General features: G+C 35.6%; 1 protein-coding gene and 1 long non-coding RNA gene across 3 annotated transcripts; both read right to left on the bottom strand.

Annotated features, from left to right (window-relative positions):
- Positions 1-456: 456 nt before the first annotated feature.
- Positions 457-10,686, bottom strand: oclna (occludin a). Of its 2 annotated transcripts, none has more exons than XM_042509856.1 (9): positions 10,646-10,686; positions 9,562-9,644; positions 8,463-9,141; positions 7,699-7,866; positions 4,902-5,029; positions 4,064-4,249; positions 3,126-3,297; positions 1,537-1,578; positions 457-1,163 (listed from the first exon to the last, which is right to left on the bottom strand). In XM_042509856.1, exons 2-9 carry the CDS (start codon positions 9,609-9,611, stop codon positions 1,065-1,067), a joined length of 1,524 nt encoding a protein of 507 aa, XP_042365790.1. In that variant the 5' UTR covers positions 9,612-9,644; positions 10,646-10,686; the 3' UTR covers positions 457-1,064. The 2 variants fall into 2 exon arrangements, with proteins under 2 accessions (XP_042365790.1, XP_042365789.1); XM_042509855.1 differs by having other exon boundaries at positions 9,562-9,661; positions 10,646-10,670.
- A 2,716-nt stretch (positions 10,687-13,402) lies between these two features.
- Positions 13,403-16,176, bottom strand: LOC121960022. The gene is made up of 3 exons (XR_006106945.1): positions 16,011-16,176; positions 14,761-14,811; positions 13,403-13,745 (listed from the first exon to the last, which is right to left on the bottom strand). It is a non-coding gene; the product is annotated as an uncharacterized LOC121960022 (long non-coding RNA).
- Positions 16,177-17,913: the final 1,737 nt, after the last annotated feature.

Here is a 17,913-nt window from a genome sequence, read left to right as displayed (position 1 = left end):
AGCACATAACGAAAGTTATGTGCTCGTGTTTTAAAATGTAAAACAGGCTTGATTTGTTTGCCATTTGCAGGTTCAGAACCAAAACAATAAGCTAAAAAATATATTATTATATTTAGCATTTAGCATTTATTATTATTATCATAATTATATTATCTGTGGATTTTTTACTTAAAATGACATGTTTCACATTATGCATCGTCATTTTATCAATTCTTAATATATGAAAATAAGGATTTGTGCAGATTTAAAACCACAATGCGGAGAATTTGAAACTTTGTGATGTTTGAAAAACATGTTTATCACTTTAAGTTTCTTCATATAGTGGCTTTAAATCAAGACGCACTGAGTGTTTTGGCATTTGACATTTGCTTACGAAGTCCCAATTATACTGTACGTCTGTGATAAGCTGCCACCAACCACAACGCTTACTATGTAAGAGCAGCGAGAAAATTGTTCAATAAATGAATTTATTAATAAAAGGGCATCACAAATCATTGTAAAAGTACATCAATATGCATCAAACATGCATTTCATAGTGTCCATCTGTTTTACCATTCATAAAAGAAACACACCATAATACACACACGTGAACTTACCTCAATAAACTATTAAAAACATGAATGTTTCCCACATATTTACATGTTTATATCGCTGAGAAAGGCTTAAAAAATGAGAATTCAAATTTAAAAATGAGCATCTCATGTTGAGTCATTGTAACAAGAGCTATTAAAAACAAACTGGCATTATGTTAAAACTGTGTTCACTCCACTCTCCTCAGAGAGACTATTTCAGGTAACATGAGGCAAAATAAATACCTACAACAGTGTCTATGGCAGGTGATAGTCATAATACAAACAGCAACATTATACAAGAAAGTAATTTTGTCTTCTGTGCCATTAAAAAAAAACCTTTGCAACCAGCCACCAGCTCAGACTATGGAAACTTCTCTGTTGGATCAGCGTGGCTCCGTCCTCGCATTGAAAAGCATCCAAACTTTCCCCGAAAAGCCGGATTTAGTCCCCTCTGTCCCGTGTCGGACAGGCGTTAGATCGTCATAGAGCTGCTCAGGCCCTGCGGTCAAAGTCGCTGACCATCTTCTTGATGTGGTTCAGTTTGGACTTCAGATATTTGCACCTGCGCTTCTTCATCTGATAGTCTGGAGACTGCAGAGAAGAAATAAGATCAGATTAAACTCAATAAATTAAGTTTTTGTGCAGAATTTGCAGTGAAGTTGCACACATAAAAAGTTAAAATACACAAAATATATAAATTAAAAAATATCAATAAAGTGCAAAAACCAAATGTAAACAATGGAAGTAAAAAATTCAAATCCAAAATATTCAAAATGTCAAAATAAAGCAGGCTAATGTAAAGGACCTAAGATACACTATATAGCTCCGTATGTAGCTATAATATTAATTATTAGTAGAGCTGAGGTTTATTTAGGAAAACATAAGGCATAGTCAGTATGAATTATACTATCAACAGATTGCACAAAATAACCAGAAAATGTAGATCAATAAGAGTCCCACGTACCTTTTTAAGGCTCTTTATCCTGTTGTACTCATCCAGAGCATCCTGTTAAGAAGCGCATCCATTATTTTCATATTTAAAAATGAAATTAGGTCGCCAAAATGCCACATTTTATTTTATCTTCATGGAAATTTGTTTGAGTTTGTCTCTTCCTGTTTTTTTTCTGACAAAAATAAACATTTTTGACTTGGGGGCAAAAGAAGAAGCTGTAAACACAACACTGTCACTGGCTCCTTATAAAGTTGATCTGGTGAGCGTGTTCGCAAAAGGCAGTGTTTTTTTAATATTTTTATATATTTTTATATTTACACATCCAGCAACTGCAGAGCAACATTAGCATTAGCACACAAACTGAAGGGAAAGTGATTTTTAGGCAGCTTTGAATCATAACTGTGTGGGTAGTAAATGAGGATATGTTTGGACAAGTCTTTCCATTGCATTAAAAAAAAGCAAAACAAAAAAAATTTTTAAAAATCATATCATAACACTGAGAACAATCCTTGTGTACACGGATCCGCGAAAACTGAAAATGCTGTAGTATGCATGCCAGGCCAGTAGATGGCGGCGTAACTTTGTAGTGACACATCATAAGGAAACATCGTATACAAGGGCGAAGTGCGACTGTGACGTCCGCTCATTGCCAGTTTACACGGTGACAGTTGGGTGACATTTTCATAAAATCATATTCTGGAACTCGGTTTCAAAAGCTCCCAAAATGTGGTTGTCGTGTGAACAAAAGTTAAAACCGTTTAATTGCCAGAACTGTTGCCGTGTACTTGCTCATTTCTCAGCACTCAGGCTGTTGCTCAAACTACAGATTATGCTTTTGCATTTTCGGGTCCCCACCACCACGGACACAAAGACAATAAAGCGTATCGAGAGAGAGAGAGAGAGAGAGAGAGAGAGAGAAAGTTAGACAGAGAGAAAGTGAAACCAGGCAGTCTAATATTCTGCTACTGCGTTGTCTAAAATGTCTTCCTAAGTATATTTTAGTGCACTGTTTGGCTGTAATTTGATACCTTTTTAACACACAGTCACCATATTGTTCCTGTGTCAAAACAGAGAAGCTCGAGGTGTAAAAAACTTCGAGGTTGAATATGCACTCTCTTTTAGCTCTGTTTTTGGTCTCCTCCACCTGAGGAAAATGTCCTTCTCTTTAGCTGCTAAATGCTCAACTATGTGCACTAGCTAGTCTCTGACTGCGTCTGTCGGCTGAAAAAAACAGTTGATCAGCTGATCGGTGAGTGAAACCAAAATATTAAATTTGAGTGCCATACCACCATAACAGAAACAAGAGTTAAAAAATGCTAAAACTTTTGCAAAAGTAACTCAGTTCACATTACAGAAAGCCATTTGATCAGATTTTAATATGAATATTATTAATTAAAGCAGATTTAATGCTAGATTTTTAAATTTAAGTGCATTCCTGGGTCTTTGCTGCTAGCTATAAGCATGTCTTTGCACAGATTTTGTCTGTAAACGTGTTTTAAATTAACTGAAATATTGGTTCTCGTCATATAAACGAATATAAACGAGAGAGTATGTAAACATGAGACAGAGTTAAACCACACTGTGCTCCTGCGAGCTCTCACCAGGTACTGCGGGCTGCCCTCCTGCAGCTCGTCCAGCTCTCTGTCCACCTCCGACAGGTTCTTGTTGATGGCGTCCAGCTCCGCCTGCAGGTCTTTGTACTCCTGGTGGTCGCGGTCAAACTCGCGCTTGTAGTCGTTACGCTGCGGCTCGTCTACAATCGGAGGAAATTCTCTGAGGTGGAAAAACAAGCAGAAATAGAGATACAATTTACATTTTTATAAAAAAAGTTAAAGTAACCGTAGAGGACAGTTTCGGTCCGCAGTGATGGATCACAGTAGTTTGTAGTAGTTAGATCTTTATTTCAAACACACTAAATAAAATAGGGGAACAAAATAAAATATAAGCAAGAAAAACAACACCTGAATTGCTTTCGAACATATTCAGTTAACAAAAGGTATTTCATATCTAAAAAGGAGTATAAAGAAGTGAATACTTATCAAATCTACCCCACTGTTTTTGATTTAATTATTTAATTTGATACAGTTTACTTAATTTAAATTTTAAATGCAGAACTTTTACATTATTATTTTGATTTATCACATATCACATATTTTCAGTTTTACTTATTTTTTGTTTGTAATCATATTATTATTAATAATATTATTTGTGTTGTTTATTATTTTATTTATTGTGCAGTATTTTCAAAGTATATTAATGCTACTTTTAGTTCACTAAAAGATCTGAATACTTCTCTGACTTTAAATTATTATTAAAATTATTATTATTTGTTATCTCATATTTTCAGTTTTGTAAGTCTGTTATTTTTATTATTATTATTATTAAATGTTTGTTTTATTGTTATTTATTTATTTTACTTGTCATACAGTATTTTCACAGTAATTAATGCTACTTTAACTTCAGTAAAAGATTAAAGGAGTATTTCTTCTGCGAGTCGGACTCGTCCACGTCAGCAGCTGAGGTCGTTAACTCGGCTCACCTGTCAAAGTCGTCGTCGTCCAGCTCGTCTCCTGACGAGTTGTAGTCGGTGTCGTAGTCGGCTCCATCGGCGCGACGCGGCCGTCCTGCACGCCTCTTTTTGGGCCTTCCGGCCGAGCTGGGCACGTCGGAGTAACTGCTGTAGGGGGCGCTGTTGTTCAGAGGCAGGTTCTCTTCCACTGCAGGCCTTCAGACAAAGAACATTTGCCTTTTAATTAATTATACAAAACAAATGATTTGATTTACAGTTGAAGAGATGAGCCTACACGGCAGAAGTGTCTGTAAATCAAACAAAGTGCTGTATTTTTGTCTGTTTCCAATTTAAAATCCTTCTGTTGTTGAGTTTCTTTTCTTTGATGTAGGAGGAAGTAAAACACATTACTTATGACACACCAGACACGTACATTTACCTCACACATACTTTTCATATTTCTGAATCAGCACAAAAGTATTTCTTTCAGTTTCAGTGTTGCAATAAAATGCCATTCGTGGATTTCTGTGCTGAAAGTGTGAGTGTTAATGTCCACACAAATAAAGAGAAAAAGCTCACTGTGCTGAAACAAACTGCTGTGAGAAACAACACAAACCCATCCACATTTTTGGAGAAGAACAAGTTCCAGCAAGTTTTTTGACGGCAGCAATTTGAAGAAAACAAGTCCAAAGTCGTACTTTAACTCCACAGCACACACCTGTTCTGTACAACATGTACTGTACACAGACGTAGTACAAATACTGTAACAGGGACGCAGTACCAAACTCTCTCTATGCTGCCATCTGCAGCACACTGGCACACGGTTCACACGTCCTTCTGACCGCAGTACTTTTCACAGAGTACTCACTGTGGTGTGTAGTTGTACGGAGGTTTGTCGTAGTTGCTTTCGTCGTCCAGGTGACTCCTGGAGCCTCTCAGCTTCTCGGGGTAGTCCGACACCGGGAGCGGGTCAGGAGTCGCAGACACGTTGTTCACCTTTGGGAGAAAAAATAATAATACACACATCAGAAACATGTTCCCAAAAATACACCATGTCCATGTGTGTTTTCACATATAAACAAACCGAATGTTAAAGGACACAAGAACGACACACTTAATAATTTAATAGCTAAATAAATGACAAAAATAAAGAAATAAATAAGGGAAAAACAATTAAAAATAATTTTTAAGAAACCTGAAAATAATGTATGGTTATTTTTCACAGATAAGAAATATAAATAAGCCATGCGTCTTGTCCATATAAACAAACATGATATCAAAAGACAAAAAAACACAATAAAATAATATATACATTTAAAAAAATAGTTATAACGATGATATTAAAATACATGATACTTTTTATATCCCAAATGATATATTTTCTGGTTGCAGCTTCTGAAATGTGAAGATTTGATGCTTTTCTTTGTCATGCATGATAATAAACTGAATATCTTTAAGTTTTTGGACAAAACAAGACATTTTACAAATTTAGCTTGGACTAAACGTAATTATAAAAGGCATTTTTACTATTTTCTGCCATTTTTTAAAATTAAATTCTTTATTAATGAGAAAGAATGGCACGCTTATTTGCACATTTTTTATTGCTCTTTTTAATCTTTTTTTGTTTGTTCTCTGTACATACTGTACAAATCTTTAGTATTGTTATTTTATATTTGTTATTATTGTGTTACTCTATGTTAAGTGCCTTCCACTGTATATATATTTGCATTATTTTGCCTTTTTTACTCAGTCGCTGCTCTCTTATTTGCTGCTGTAATGAAAATATTTCCCTCATGGGAAAAGTATTTCTTATCTATTCTATTCTAAAAGATACGATTTCTAAAATTTGTTGCACCACTTTCAAGTAAATACAGCTGCACCCAAACAAACTACAGTGTTTGCGCCGCTGATTGTTTGACGGGCGTCGTCTCAAAGAAATACACTGGCTCTGGACCAACTCTGGTATGAGGAGCCTGCGTGGACTTGTCCTCTGCAGGAACGAGACATAATCGGAGCTTCACGCTCGTGCTGCACCTAAACATCACGTATGTGCTGCAGGTCGCTGCAGTGTCACCGCCTCAGCACTTTGACCGGTTCCCACAGGCTGCAGGGAAAGAAATGCTTCCCAGTGTCGTGTTACTGATGTTATGTGTCTGCTTACTGGTGGGCTGCGAGCACCAGTCCGACCTGTTCTTCCTCCTCGGTGCTCTGCAGTGAACTCGGGACGCTGTGCTGAATGTCATCATGACTTTCCAAACTGTTACTAACAAAATGAGTCATGGCACTACAGGATGTCAGATGTGAGCTGCTGCGAAACTGAAAATAGCTTCAGAGAGCGTGATTCAGCCTGAAATGTAAACACGGCGTGCTTTACGGGAAAAAAAAACCCGGTTTATGGCTGCAGTTTAAATTATCAGATTGAAACTGTCATCCGTGTAAACGCCACACCTTGAAACCAAGAGCACGCTTCCCCTCCCCCGCTGACAAACAGGCGAGTGTCGCCGAGCAGGTCGTACCACTTCAGCTGCGACACACTCCGCCGCTGCCTCAGCACACACACTTTACCTGAGACGCCATGTCACGCATCACCTGTGATCTCGTCTTTTTGATTCCACCTCGAGAAAGAGTTTACAGCTGAAAGGAGAAGATGTTAACCCTTTGAAACCTGAACAAATTGGCTTCAATTCTTCCTCAACGTAACAAGAAGAATTAACCAAAATTTGCAAGAAATAAGTTAAAAAGTTGCAAGAAATAACCTGAAAATTGGTATTAGAAAGAAAACAAGGGAAAAACCTAACCCTTTTTTACTGTATTTAAGAAATTTGTAAAAATTTGAATTATTTATAAAATAATTTTAAATTTATATTTATAATAAGTAAAAAAAATAAGTTAAAAAATAGTTTTCTGGACATTTTCCTCACTCAAGTATTCTCTCTAAATGTTTTCTCTCTCTTTTTTTTTAAACAAAATCTTTTACTAATTTTCAGGTCATTTTCTTGTCAGCTTTTTAAAAATTTTCTGCAGTTTGCAGGGAATCTCTTGCAAAGTTGCTCATTGCTTGTTTTCCAAGTATTTGAACAAAAGAAAACCAACTTGCTCGAGTTTCAAAGGTTTAAATGTTTGTGAAAGGCGCCTGAATGCAGCACAAGAAAACTGATGTCGATCCATGTTTTAAAGGTTTAATCGATGAGTCAGTCGATTAACTGGCAACTATTTTTTACATTTCTTAGCCGATTTTTAAAATTGATTTAAATGTTTTATTCATAAAATGGCAGAAATATTGTGAAAATGGCTTTTATAGTTTCCCGGAGACTAACGTGACATCATAATGTCCCGACACAGCAAACTGACATCAAAGAACATCGACGGCCGACGAGTTCAAACCCGTAACCGTGTTTCTGTGAGGCGACAGCACGAACCACCGACCACCATCCCTAATTAGTTTTTGATCTAATCGAATAATCGACTATTTGCAGCTCTTTCGCCTTTCAAGACCAACAAAAAGGGACACACAATAACAATAACAATAAAAACTGAAAAAAAGGAAAGTTTCCTTCATTTTGTTTATCATGTTTGACTTTTTTCGTTTAAATACGGCTAAAAAGATTATTGAAAAAGTATTTTCTGTCGGCTGACAGTTCCAGCTTTACTCCAGCTTTACTCACCCAGGCCTCGACATCCTGCGGCGGCTCCATCTCCTCCACTACCTTCACCTTCTTCCACAAAATGTTGCTCTTGCCGTAGTGTGAGATCTTCTGGCGCGTCTTCAGCGCGAAGACGAGCATGATGATGAGAGCGATGGTGACCAGGAAGCCGAACACCACCGCGATGGCCTGAGAGACACAAACCAGTGAGTCACAACAAATCCTCCAGGACGCAAACTTTCGGATCCTAGGATGGCGAAGGAAAGACCCGCCTCACTCTGCGTCCTAACCCGGCGATACTCAACTTACGGTCTGCGGGCCAAATCTGGCCTCCGACAGTGATTCACACTGGGAATTGTTTTTGTACTTTTAATAAACATAAGGAGCCAGAGTGCATAAAACAACATCAAAATAGAGATTATTTACCGAAAAAAAGGATCCCCCACACCTCCCAACAGAGGACCTAAGACCCTAATGTCCTAAAATCCAAGAAATGTCTTAAATCCAAGAAATGTTCCTTAACGCTAGAAATTTCCCCCAAATCCTAAAAATGTCCTAGAATCACAGAAATGTCCTAAAATTCTAGAAACAAAACAAATCCTATAAGTACCGTGAAATCTGAAAATATCAGAAAACCTGAGAAACTTTATGTTGCTGCTGTGACTGGCCCCTGGACTCCTGTCATTTTATGAAAGTGGCCCCCAAACAAGTCAAGTCGAGTGTCTCTGGTCTAATTTGTAAATTTTCCTCCAGAGCGGCGCCTGGAAACTGAAGGGCGTGCTCACCTCCTGAGGCTCCACGACGCAGTAGTGGTAGAGGTACTGGTTGACGAAGACTCCTGAGGGCTGCGGTCGCTGGTACTGAGCGCACAGACCGGCGATCTGGTTGCCGTAGACGGATCCAGTGGACTGCGCCATGGGGTTCACCGCCATCAGGTACACTATGGACGCTATCAGCATCAGCAGCGCCAGGATGGCGCAGATGATTATCACTGCCAGGTAGAACTTCCTGCTCTCCGACAGACTCTGGTGAGACACGATGATGATGAAGATGGCCAGGCCGGCGATGAAGGTGATGGCTGCCATGGCGATCATAAACCCTTTGCCCTTTCTCGGGTCGTTGTAGTTCCCTCCGAGCCCGCCGTAGCCGTAACCGTTTCCGGCTCCGTACCCACCGCCGCCGAAGCTGCCGTAGTTGCCGCCATAACCGGCACCATAACCGGCACCATAGCCGGCGCCGGCGCCGTAGGTTCCTCCGTATCCTCCTCCGATTCCTCCGAAGCCACCCAGGGCGCTCTGATTGTCCCAAGCCAGCGTGGAGGCAACGCAGGCGAAAATGGCCAAGCACATCACGATGACGATGATGGACATGATTTTGAGGATGCCGGGTGGAGACGTCCAGCGGTAGAAATGCTGAAACTCGTCATCGGGGTAGTAAGAGTACGCCGGCTGTGGAGGGACGTTACTGCGAAGAGAGGAACAAGAAATATACCCGAAAAAAAAACGTTAAAGAAATAGTTCGCTCAAGAACAGCATCAATTTTATGTGCTACTTTCATAAGTTTCTCGGAAGTTAGCACGTTTCTCAGACATTTGTCTTTGCTTACAGGAAAAAAAGTATCAGAGGGGAAAAAATAATTTACACTTTACATGACCTCCTGGAAACCACATAAATCTATGAATTCTAGCAAAGCAAATCAAAATGTTTTAAATCCTGTGGATTTCGACATATGGTATTCATTTTAACAAAATTCAAATTATTGTGGCCTTTCTTTGCTTCCATATCGAGGGTGGCTTTACACAGACTGTCTGGAGCTCTGAGAATATTCAAAGCATAAAAAATAAATCAAAATCAGAAACAACAATAACAACAGAGAGAGACTTACTATCCCTCTGACTCGTAGGGAGGCGGACTCCCGTTGGGCCTGGACGACATGTTTGCTGGATCCTCCTGGTCTGTGAGAATAATCTGCAAGAAGATTTCTGCTGTTAGGACACATTTATTTAACAAAACATGTTTAAAATAAAACTGCATTTTCTGTTGAATACCAACAATTGTGAAATAAATACACAAAAAGCAGTAACATCTTACATACAAAAGGTGGATCTAAGTTTATCTTATGGCACTTTTTCCTTGAAAAGTCAATTAAAACGACGAATTTAATATCAAAACAGATGCCGATTTTTGTTCTGTCAATTAATTTATCGATTTAATTAATCGTCTTATTTCAAAATCATACTACAACTATAATACCGAGCTTTGTTTTTAAAACGCATATTTTCACTGAGAGGTTTGGCGGCAACTGTAAATCAGTTACAACCTATATTCTATTAACTTCATATTCATGTTAATTAAAATTACAAAACTACAAATGTTACCTTACAATACTAACTAAGATAAACGAGATAAAGTTCACTAAGACATGAAACCAAAAATGCAGTCATTTTTCACATTTAAGAAGCTGCAACAAGGAATGTTTTATGGCATTTTTGCTTGAAAATTCCATTAAAACGACGAATTTAATATTAAAACCGATGCCGATTACTGTCCTGTCGATTACTGTATCGATTTATTAAATCAGCACATTTCAAAATCACAGTACAATCATCATAATAAGCTTTGATTTTAAAACGCCCATTTTCACTAAGAGGTTTGGCGGCGCTAAAATCAGCTAAAACGTCAATATTTTTTAAAATTATACCACAAAAAACGATCCTGTTTAACGCAAAAAAGCAACAAAGGATTTAACCACTTGTGGCGTCTTAGTTCATGATGATTTCGCATTTTAACCAAGTTTAACACATTATTTTGGCTGCACAGCAGAGATGCTGTTTAAAGAAATACGTGATTTAAAGCCAAAAACACACCTGTGTGTTGTCGCGACAGGTGACAAACTATCAAAGATTCAAAAACCACAAATCTAAAGAAGCCTGTGGAGCTAATTTAAGAAAGTGAAGGGACACACTCACCTGTCTGTCTGCCTCTCTGCTTCACCTGAAACGATTCAACTGAAACCGCAGCTGCTGATAAAAACAGTCGAGGCCGCGCCCAGGTGAGCCCCGCCCCCCGCACAGGTGTCACGTTACCTAACAGCACCGGAAGTCCTCTCTCAAGTCTTTATGGAAATACTTTGAAATGCTTCAGTAAGAGGCAGACAACAGCGTGCGAGCACGAACAAAGCAGACATTTCAATGAACAAATAAATAAATAGATAAATTAATCTTTTAATATGCCACCAATAATTCTGACATTAAAGCCGGTGTGTCTTTAAATCTCAGAAATATTTGTGATTGCATTAGTATGGAGTCCAAAAACTGACAAAATATAGCTAAAACTGATGAAACCGGTCAAAATAAAAACACTCTAAATCAATCAATACCACTGTTAATTATTGTATAGAGTCCTGAAGAAAAAAATTTTTTTATAAGTGAACTTTTGCTTTAACTCTCCAATCAACTGATTAACAAAACACTCACAAATTACTAATTAAATTTTAATACGGAGTCAGAAGAAAAAACAGCTCTTTATAACAACTTTTGTATTAACAGTCCAATCAATTGATCAAAAAATCCTTAAAATGAAAATATACCACATTGTTTAATTTTGTCTTATTTTGTAAAAAATAAAAAAATAATACAAACAATAAATTTATGCCAAGACCTAAATAAAAAAAATTAAGATTCTTTTTTTTTGCTTGTTGGAAATTAATAATTAATTAATAAAGGGTTTACAAAAGGGAAATTTACTATCAAACACACCAGCTGGCGTTGGAAATTTAGGTTTTTGCAGACAATTATATTTATAATTCTCTCAATGTTATTTTTTTAATTATGTTTTAGAGGAAGAAAAATATATATATACATTTTTAGTACTTTCTTGAGATTTTTTTTGTCTTTTTTAATTTTTGGTTTGTTTATTTATTTTTCCTTATTTTCTTGTAACTGCTAACTTATTTATTGCTAATTTCTTGTCGCCACTTTTCCTTATTTTAGAAAGAAATTGAGCCAATTTGCTTTAAACGGTTAAACAGCATAAAGAAAAGAAAGACCACAGACCACCAGTGCAGAAGCAAAAATATATTCCAGGAACAGAAAGCACCAATTGATCCTGATTATGAAAGAATAGGGACATTTACAACATATTTACAAATATAAACACAAACCTTATGATATCATGTCCTTTCAAACAAGAGGTCCAATGTTTACCACAGACGCAGATTATTTTGACAAAGTTATAGACATTTTCTCAGCATAAATTGATGCAGTAAGGCAAAAAATAGTGCAGAAAAATATACCAGAATGAAGAAAATGAAGTTTTTGATGCACAAAAAATTCAATTTCCACCTAGTGTTGAAAAATGCTTGATGTTTAGTGACATAAAGGAGATGAAATAGAGATATTTATGCATTTGCATGACTATAAAGTATAAAAAGTTTAATCTGTGAAATGGTTGAACAGTGTTACAACATTTAAAATTCATCTATAAGACAAACATGATTCCAGATGGAGACAAACGTATTAAAAAAAGACTCAGTGTGCAATTAAATCCAAACAATCGTCACAGCAGGTCGATAAACCAGCTCGATGGGGATTCGTCCGGACAAGTAGTGGTTTTCATTTGTGAAATTTACAACATAAAAGTCTGTCAGAAAGGTCATTAGTTGGACAAAAAAGCAGAGGTAAACCTTGACAGAAAAAAAGCAGCATCTTTCATTTTAACTCTCGAAGCTTCTGCCATCTCCCACTGATTACACGCAAACATTCATACTGGTTACCAGTATCGTCTCGTGAGATGAAGTGATACAGTCACAGTGTCACACAGTATATTACACTTTATGTACAGTTTGCATTTTCAGACCATTTTTTAAAAGGAATAGTTTGATATTTGGGGAAATGTGCCCTGTGCTTTCTGGAAGAGAGTTTGATGAGAAGACGTACGGAAGCCCAGTAATGCCAATATGATGAATTTTTAAAAAAGATCTTGTTCGTCTTAAAGGTGAGAAACTTTTTCAAAATAATACCTAGATAATTTTTTTTCCAAAGTGCCAGCGTTTTTTTCTCATTTGTTCAATGAGGAGAAAGTGACTGCTTTAAATAAAAACACTGCGCTTCACGTCTTTTTTTTCCCAGAGTGCGCTGTAATTTAAAAGAAATTCTTTTCAAAAATTCCGGCTGCCCCAAATGCTTCTTGTTGGAAAAAAATTAGTTTAGCATTAGTTTAAGTACATTCCCACTAATTACACTTTCTCAAAATAATGCAGTATTTCAAAATAATTAGAAACTTTATCAAAATAATGGCTTAGTATCTCAAAATGAGTTTGTATCTTAAAACGAAAAAACTAAAATAATAATGAAAAATTTGATTTTATAACACTTTCTCAAAATAATGCATTATTATTTCAAAAAAATGAGAAACTTTATCAATATAATAAGGAAATTTCTTTTAGATAATGCAGGATTTTTTAAAAATAAATCACACTGGTGGAATTAGACTTTCATAAATATTGAGACCAAATTTATGGAAAAATTGGTGGGAAGTCTGAAGCATAAAAAATAAATCCACCGGATATGAACGGTTACGAGCGACAGATTTGTTTTTAATAAAATGCGCCAGAACAAGACATAAACGAGTGAATTGGTGAACTTTAGAGATGCTAATAGGCGGATTTTGTTTTCACGGTAACGTGAGAGCGGCTTCTTTATTCTCGCCTAACTCTCCACCAGAAAGCGAACCAGCGTTATTCCCAAAATGTCAAATTATTCCTGCAGTGTAAAACTTCCCAGTACTTTGGTTCTACATGTGGGCTTCAAATCAACACAGATACGCAAAATCAAAATCAGAGTTCAGAGACACAGCAGGCTCCCGTCTGCGCTCCGGTTAAAACGTCATTTCCAGCCGTCAGTTATGGTCGCGTGTTCGTGTTTCGTGGTGTTCGGGCACCTCGGACGTTCAGCTGTATCCGTCGTTCCACTCCATCACTTTATCGTACTCCTGGATCTTCTGTTTGATGTGCGACAGTTTGCTCTTCAGGTACTCGCAGCGCTCCTTCTTCTCCAGGAAAGTCGGGTCCTGGAGAAGCAGAATCACTAATTATTGTGTTTGAGAGCACGAACTTACGTGAGAATGACTTTAACTTCACGGATCTACTAAAAGGTACCGCGAGCGAGTCAATTAGCGAATCAATACGTTAGTCCGAATGAAATCGGACTAAAACAGCCAGCTGAAATCGAGTTATTCTGTCACGTCAATTCCTAAAGAATTTTACGATGCTACAGAGAGAAAGCTGTTTTTTTAATACATTTACTGCAAGAGGCATTCAGTATTTATGTATTTTAGTTTTTTAAGTTATTATTTTGAAATTTTACGATGCTACAGAGAGAAAGCTGTTTTTATCCACAAATATTCATTGTAACATAAAACATGACTGTTTTGGTACCGTTACCGTGAGAGGCATTCAGTAAAATATATTTTAAAAATTAAAAAAAAAACAAAACGATGTTATCTATTATTTTGAAATTTTTCAATGGTACCTCAGAAAAAAAGATTCATAAAATCTTCCTTCCCATATTTCAGATTTTTAAGACTTAGATAAGACTTAGATTAAAAGATTTTAAGACCTAGACTGAGATAATTATTTAAGACATTTTAAAAACAAACTTAGGTTTAATTTCTTGATGAATATATATAACATATTCATGCCTTTTAAGACTTTTTAAGGATCTGCGGGAACCCAGGAGGAGACACTAATCCCTGCTCGTCAAACCGAGTCACGCTGAGTCAAGTCAAAGTCACGTGTGTGTGGAAATACGGCAAAAATACTCACTGCAGCAGGAAATGTGGCTTAATTCGCCGCTGAAAACAGTCCCTTAAAATACACTGTTTTTTTTGACAAAACCTGGAGTGACCAGCTGTTTTCTGGTATTACTGAGACTTTGTTAAAAGATGAAAGTATAAATTCATTTTTTGAAGATGAATTTGGAGCTGAGACAGAAAATCAGCAGCATCTTTAGAATAGAAGCTACCACAGACAGCAGAAAACAGCGACTGATGTCGAGAGTTTAAAAAACAAAGACACCAGGCTCACATTTCTCTTCCTCTGGTACTCCTGAAGGATTCGGTTGATGCGATCCACCTCCTGCAGGAAGAGACAGATTATTACAGTTTTGTTGATGCATTAAAGAGTGAAATGCAGCATTAAAATCAGATGCAATGATCCTGTAAAACTGGAGCAGAGGAGGAATTTGAGGGTGGAGGGGAAGTTCAGCAGGAACAGGAAGTGCAAACAGAGGAAGTTCGGAGACGGGGAAATGAGACGCAATTTAACAACAGAGACTCTGCAATATTTCAGACACACAATCAGTCTGTGACCAGAATATTTCCTCTCTGACGTCATTAAATGTGAATGAAATGAAGCTCAGAATCAGGAAAAACATAACTTCATCCTCTGCAGAGACTCACAAAAACGTCCAAATTCAGAGGTAAAAAAGGGACACACAAAAACATACAATAAAAATAAAAACAGGCAAGTTTGCTCTTCAGTTTCAGATGCAGCACTAGTTTGTTTGTAGGCTTTTTAGTTTTTAATTTCACGTTTTTTGGCAAAGACGGCGTTAAAACTGATTAAATGGCGAGCGCCAGAATGTTTTCCAAATTTAGAAAATTCTTTGACTTTTGGAAACTGACAGCACAATGGCAAATAATAAAATATAAATACACCAAAAAATGCTATTTCCATACGTGCAATTATCCTCCATGTGCAATTGTACACATGACATTGCATGTAAAAAAAATGTAACTGCTGAGTTTGTTTTTACTTTTATTGCTTGTTATTTTAACTACTGCACCTTGTTTTGAACTATAAATTATATTATAGAATTAAATATCATATTGTTCTTTTGTTTTCTAGCTTATCTTGTGCACACCTGGCTGCTGTAATGTGAATTTCCTCATCTTGTCCTATTTTATATGATCTTATCTGATGAATTCTGCAGTACGATTCAAATAAAAGAGCACTTTTGCAGTTCTGACACACTGATGACTGAACTGGTCTTCAAGTGTAAAACCAGTGAGCCTTAAAAAGCACCAATATCTGAACACAAAAGGCTACAAAACTAAATACAAAACCTGATTTAGGAATCAGGAAAACTATTAAAATGGCTTTCGTGCAGCTATAATTTAGGCGAGCAGGAAGAGAAATCTGCAGCCTTGCAGTGACTCGTGCACAAAGACAACGAGAGGGTGAGACACGAGTCGAGACAAAAACTACAAAGACAGAGGACAGACAGAAACCGACACCAGAAACCAGTGCGGGAGATGATGTGTGTGATCAGTCACCATCTGGCTGGAGGGGTGCTGCGGCAGACTGCGCATCATCACGTCCATCTCCTCGAACTTCTTGAGGGCGGCCTGAACCTCCGAGTGGAGCTCTTTGTACTCCGAGTACTGGTCGTTAAACACGGCTCGGTACTGGTCCCGCTCCTCGTCTGACCGGATCGTTGGGTACTTCCTGCACGATGGAGGTCGAAAATAAAACTTCAGTGCCGCTGTGAGAGTTAACTGCACACTGCTATTATATATAAATATAATATAATATAAATATAATATAAATATAATCATTAGAAATAATAATACTACATTTTATCTATAGAGCCTTCTTATCGTTCCCATCAGACGCCGCGCGGGTTCAAATTTATGAAACTAAACTTAAAAAAAAACCCCCACTTTTTTAAGTACCAAAAAAAAAAATTAAAAAAGAAAAAAAAATCCAAAAAAAAAAAAAACACCCGCAAAACAAAAAACAAATACCCTCTAAAATTTTACATATCCTATTCCCAAAAAATTAAAAATAAAAATTACCACAAAACTAAAAAAAAACCCAACCCCCACCCCCCACAACCGTCAATTTTTTTTATTTTCAACAGAAAAATTTTTTTTTATTTTTACAAACCAAAATGACATCTTTTTTAAAAAGTAGGAAAGCAAAAATTAAAAAAAAAAAAAGACCGATTTGGTGTTGGTTGACTAATGTAAAATGACGTGATTAAACCCCAATAATTCTGGTTTGGCACAACAAAAATTTTAATAAAATAAAACTATAAAAATCCGCCCGCTCATAATATTATAATAAATTTTTTTAATCAAAATTTCATTTCCTCAAAAAAATTTTCTTTTTTATAAAATACTAAACCGTGTTTTGAAATAGGGGGCCCCCCTAATTCTTAGAAAAGATTAATTTACAAATAAAATATCATTTATTTTTTTTACTTTTTTTTATTTTAAAATAATTTTACAATAAAATAATTCTAAATAAATAATTTACAACCTTGAAAAAAAAAAACCAAAAATCCTTCAAAACTAAAAAATATAAAATTAAAATTTAATATTCATTTTTTTTTTTCTATTAAAGGGTTGATTATTTTAAAAAAAAAAAAAACTTTATTTTAGTAAATAATATAAAAAAAAATTAAAAAAAAAAAAAATTAATAAAAAAAATAAAATATATAATTCTTTCTCTTTCTATTTTTTAAAAAATAATTTTAACAAAAAAAAAAAAAAAAAAAATTTTTTTTTTTATAAAAAAAAAATTTTAAATATTTTTTGCTTAGATAAAATATCCCCACCTTAAAACAATATAAAAATTTAATCCAGCCCCTATAATTATAAAAAAATAATAAATATCCCACATAATTTTTTTTTTAAAGAGAATTTTTTTTATTCTTTTTCCCCCGTTCAATAAAATAAAATTAAATAAAATTTCGCCATCTTCCCTAAAAATAAAATTAAAATATAAAACTAAAAAAAACATTTTTCCCCTCCCCCAGCCCATGGTTTTTTATTTTTGGTTTTGTTGGGTTTTTTTAAAAAAATAAAAAAAAATGTGGGGGTTTTGGGTGTGTATTTGGGGGGGGGTTTTGGTGTTTTTTAAAGTAATGTTTTTTATATAATTTGGTATTAAAAAAAAAAATAAACTGATATAATAAAAATTTTTTTTTTAAAAAAAAGTAAGAAAACAGCTTTTTTTTTTTTTTTTGTTTTTTGCCTTTTTTTTATTTTTTTTTATTCTTTTTTTTTTTTTTTTTTTTTTTTTTTTATTTTTTTTTTTTTTTTTTTTTTATTTTTTACCCTTTTTTGCCCCACCCCCCCCTTTTTTAAATTCTAAACTGCTTATTATGTTTTTTTTTTTTTTTTGTTTTTTATTTTTAAAAATTTTTTTTTTTTTTTAAAAATTTTTTTTTTT

Source organism: Plectropomus leopardus, chromosome 20 (genome assembly GCF_008729295.1).
Source record: "Plectropomus leopardus isolate mb chromosome 20, YSFRI_Pleo_2.0, whole genome shotgun sequence".
Taxonomy (NCBI): domain Eukaryota; kingdom Metazoa; phylum Chordata; class Actinopteri; order Perciformes; family Serranidae; genus Plectropomus; species Plectropomus leopardus.
This window is presented reverse-complemented; position numbering and strand designations above follow the sequence as displayed.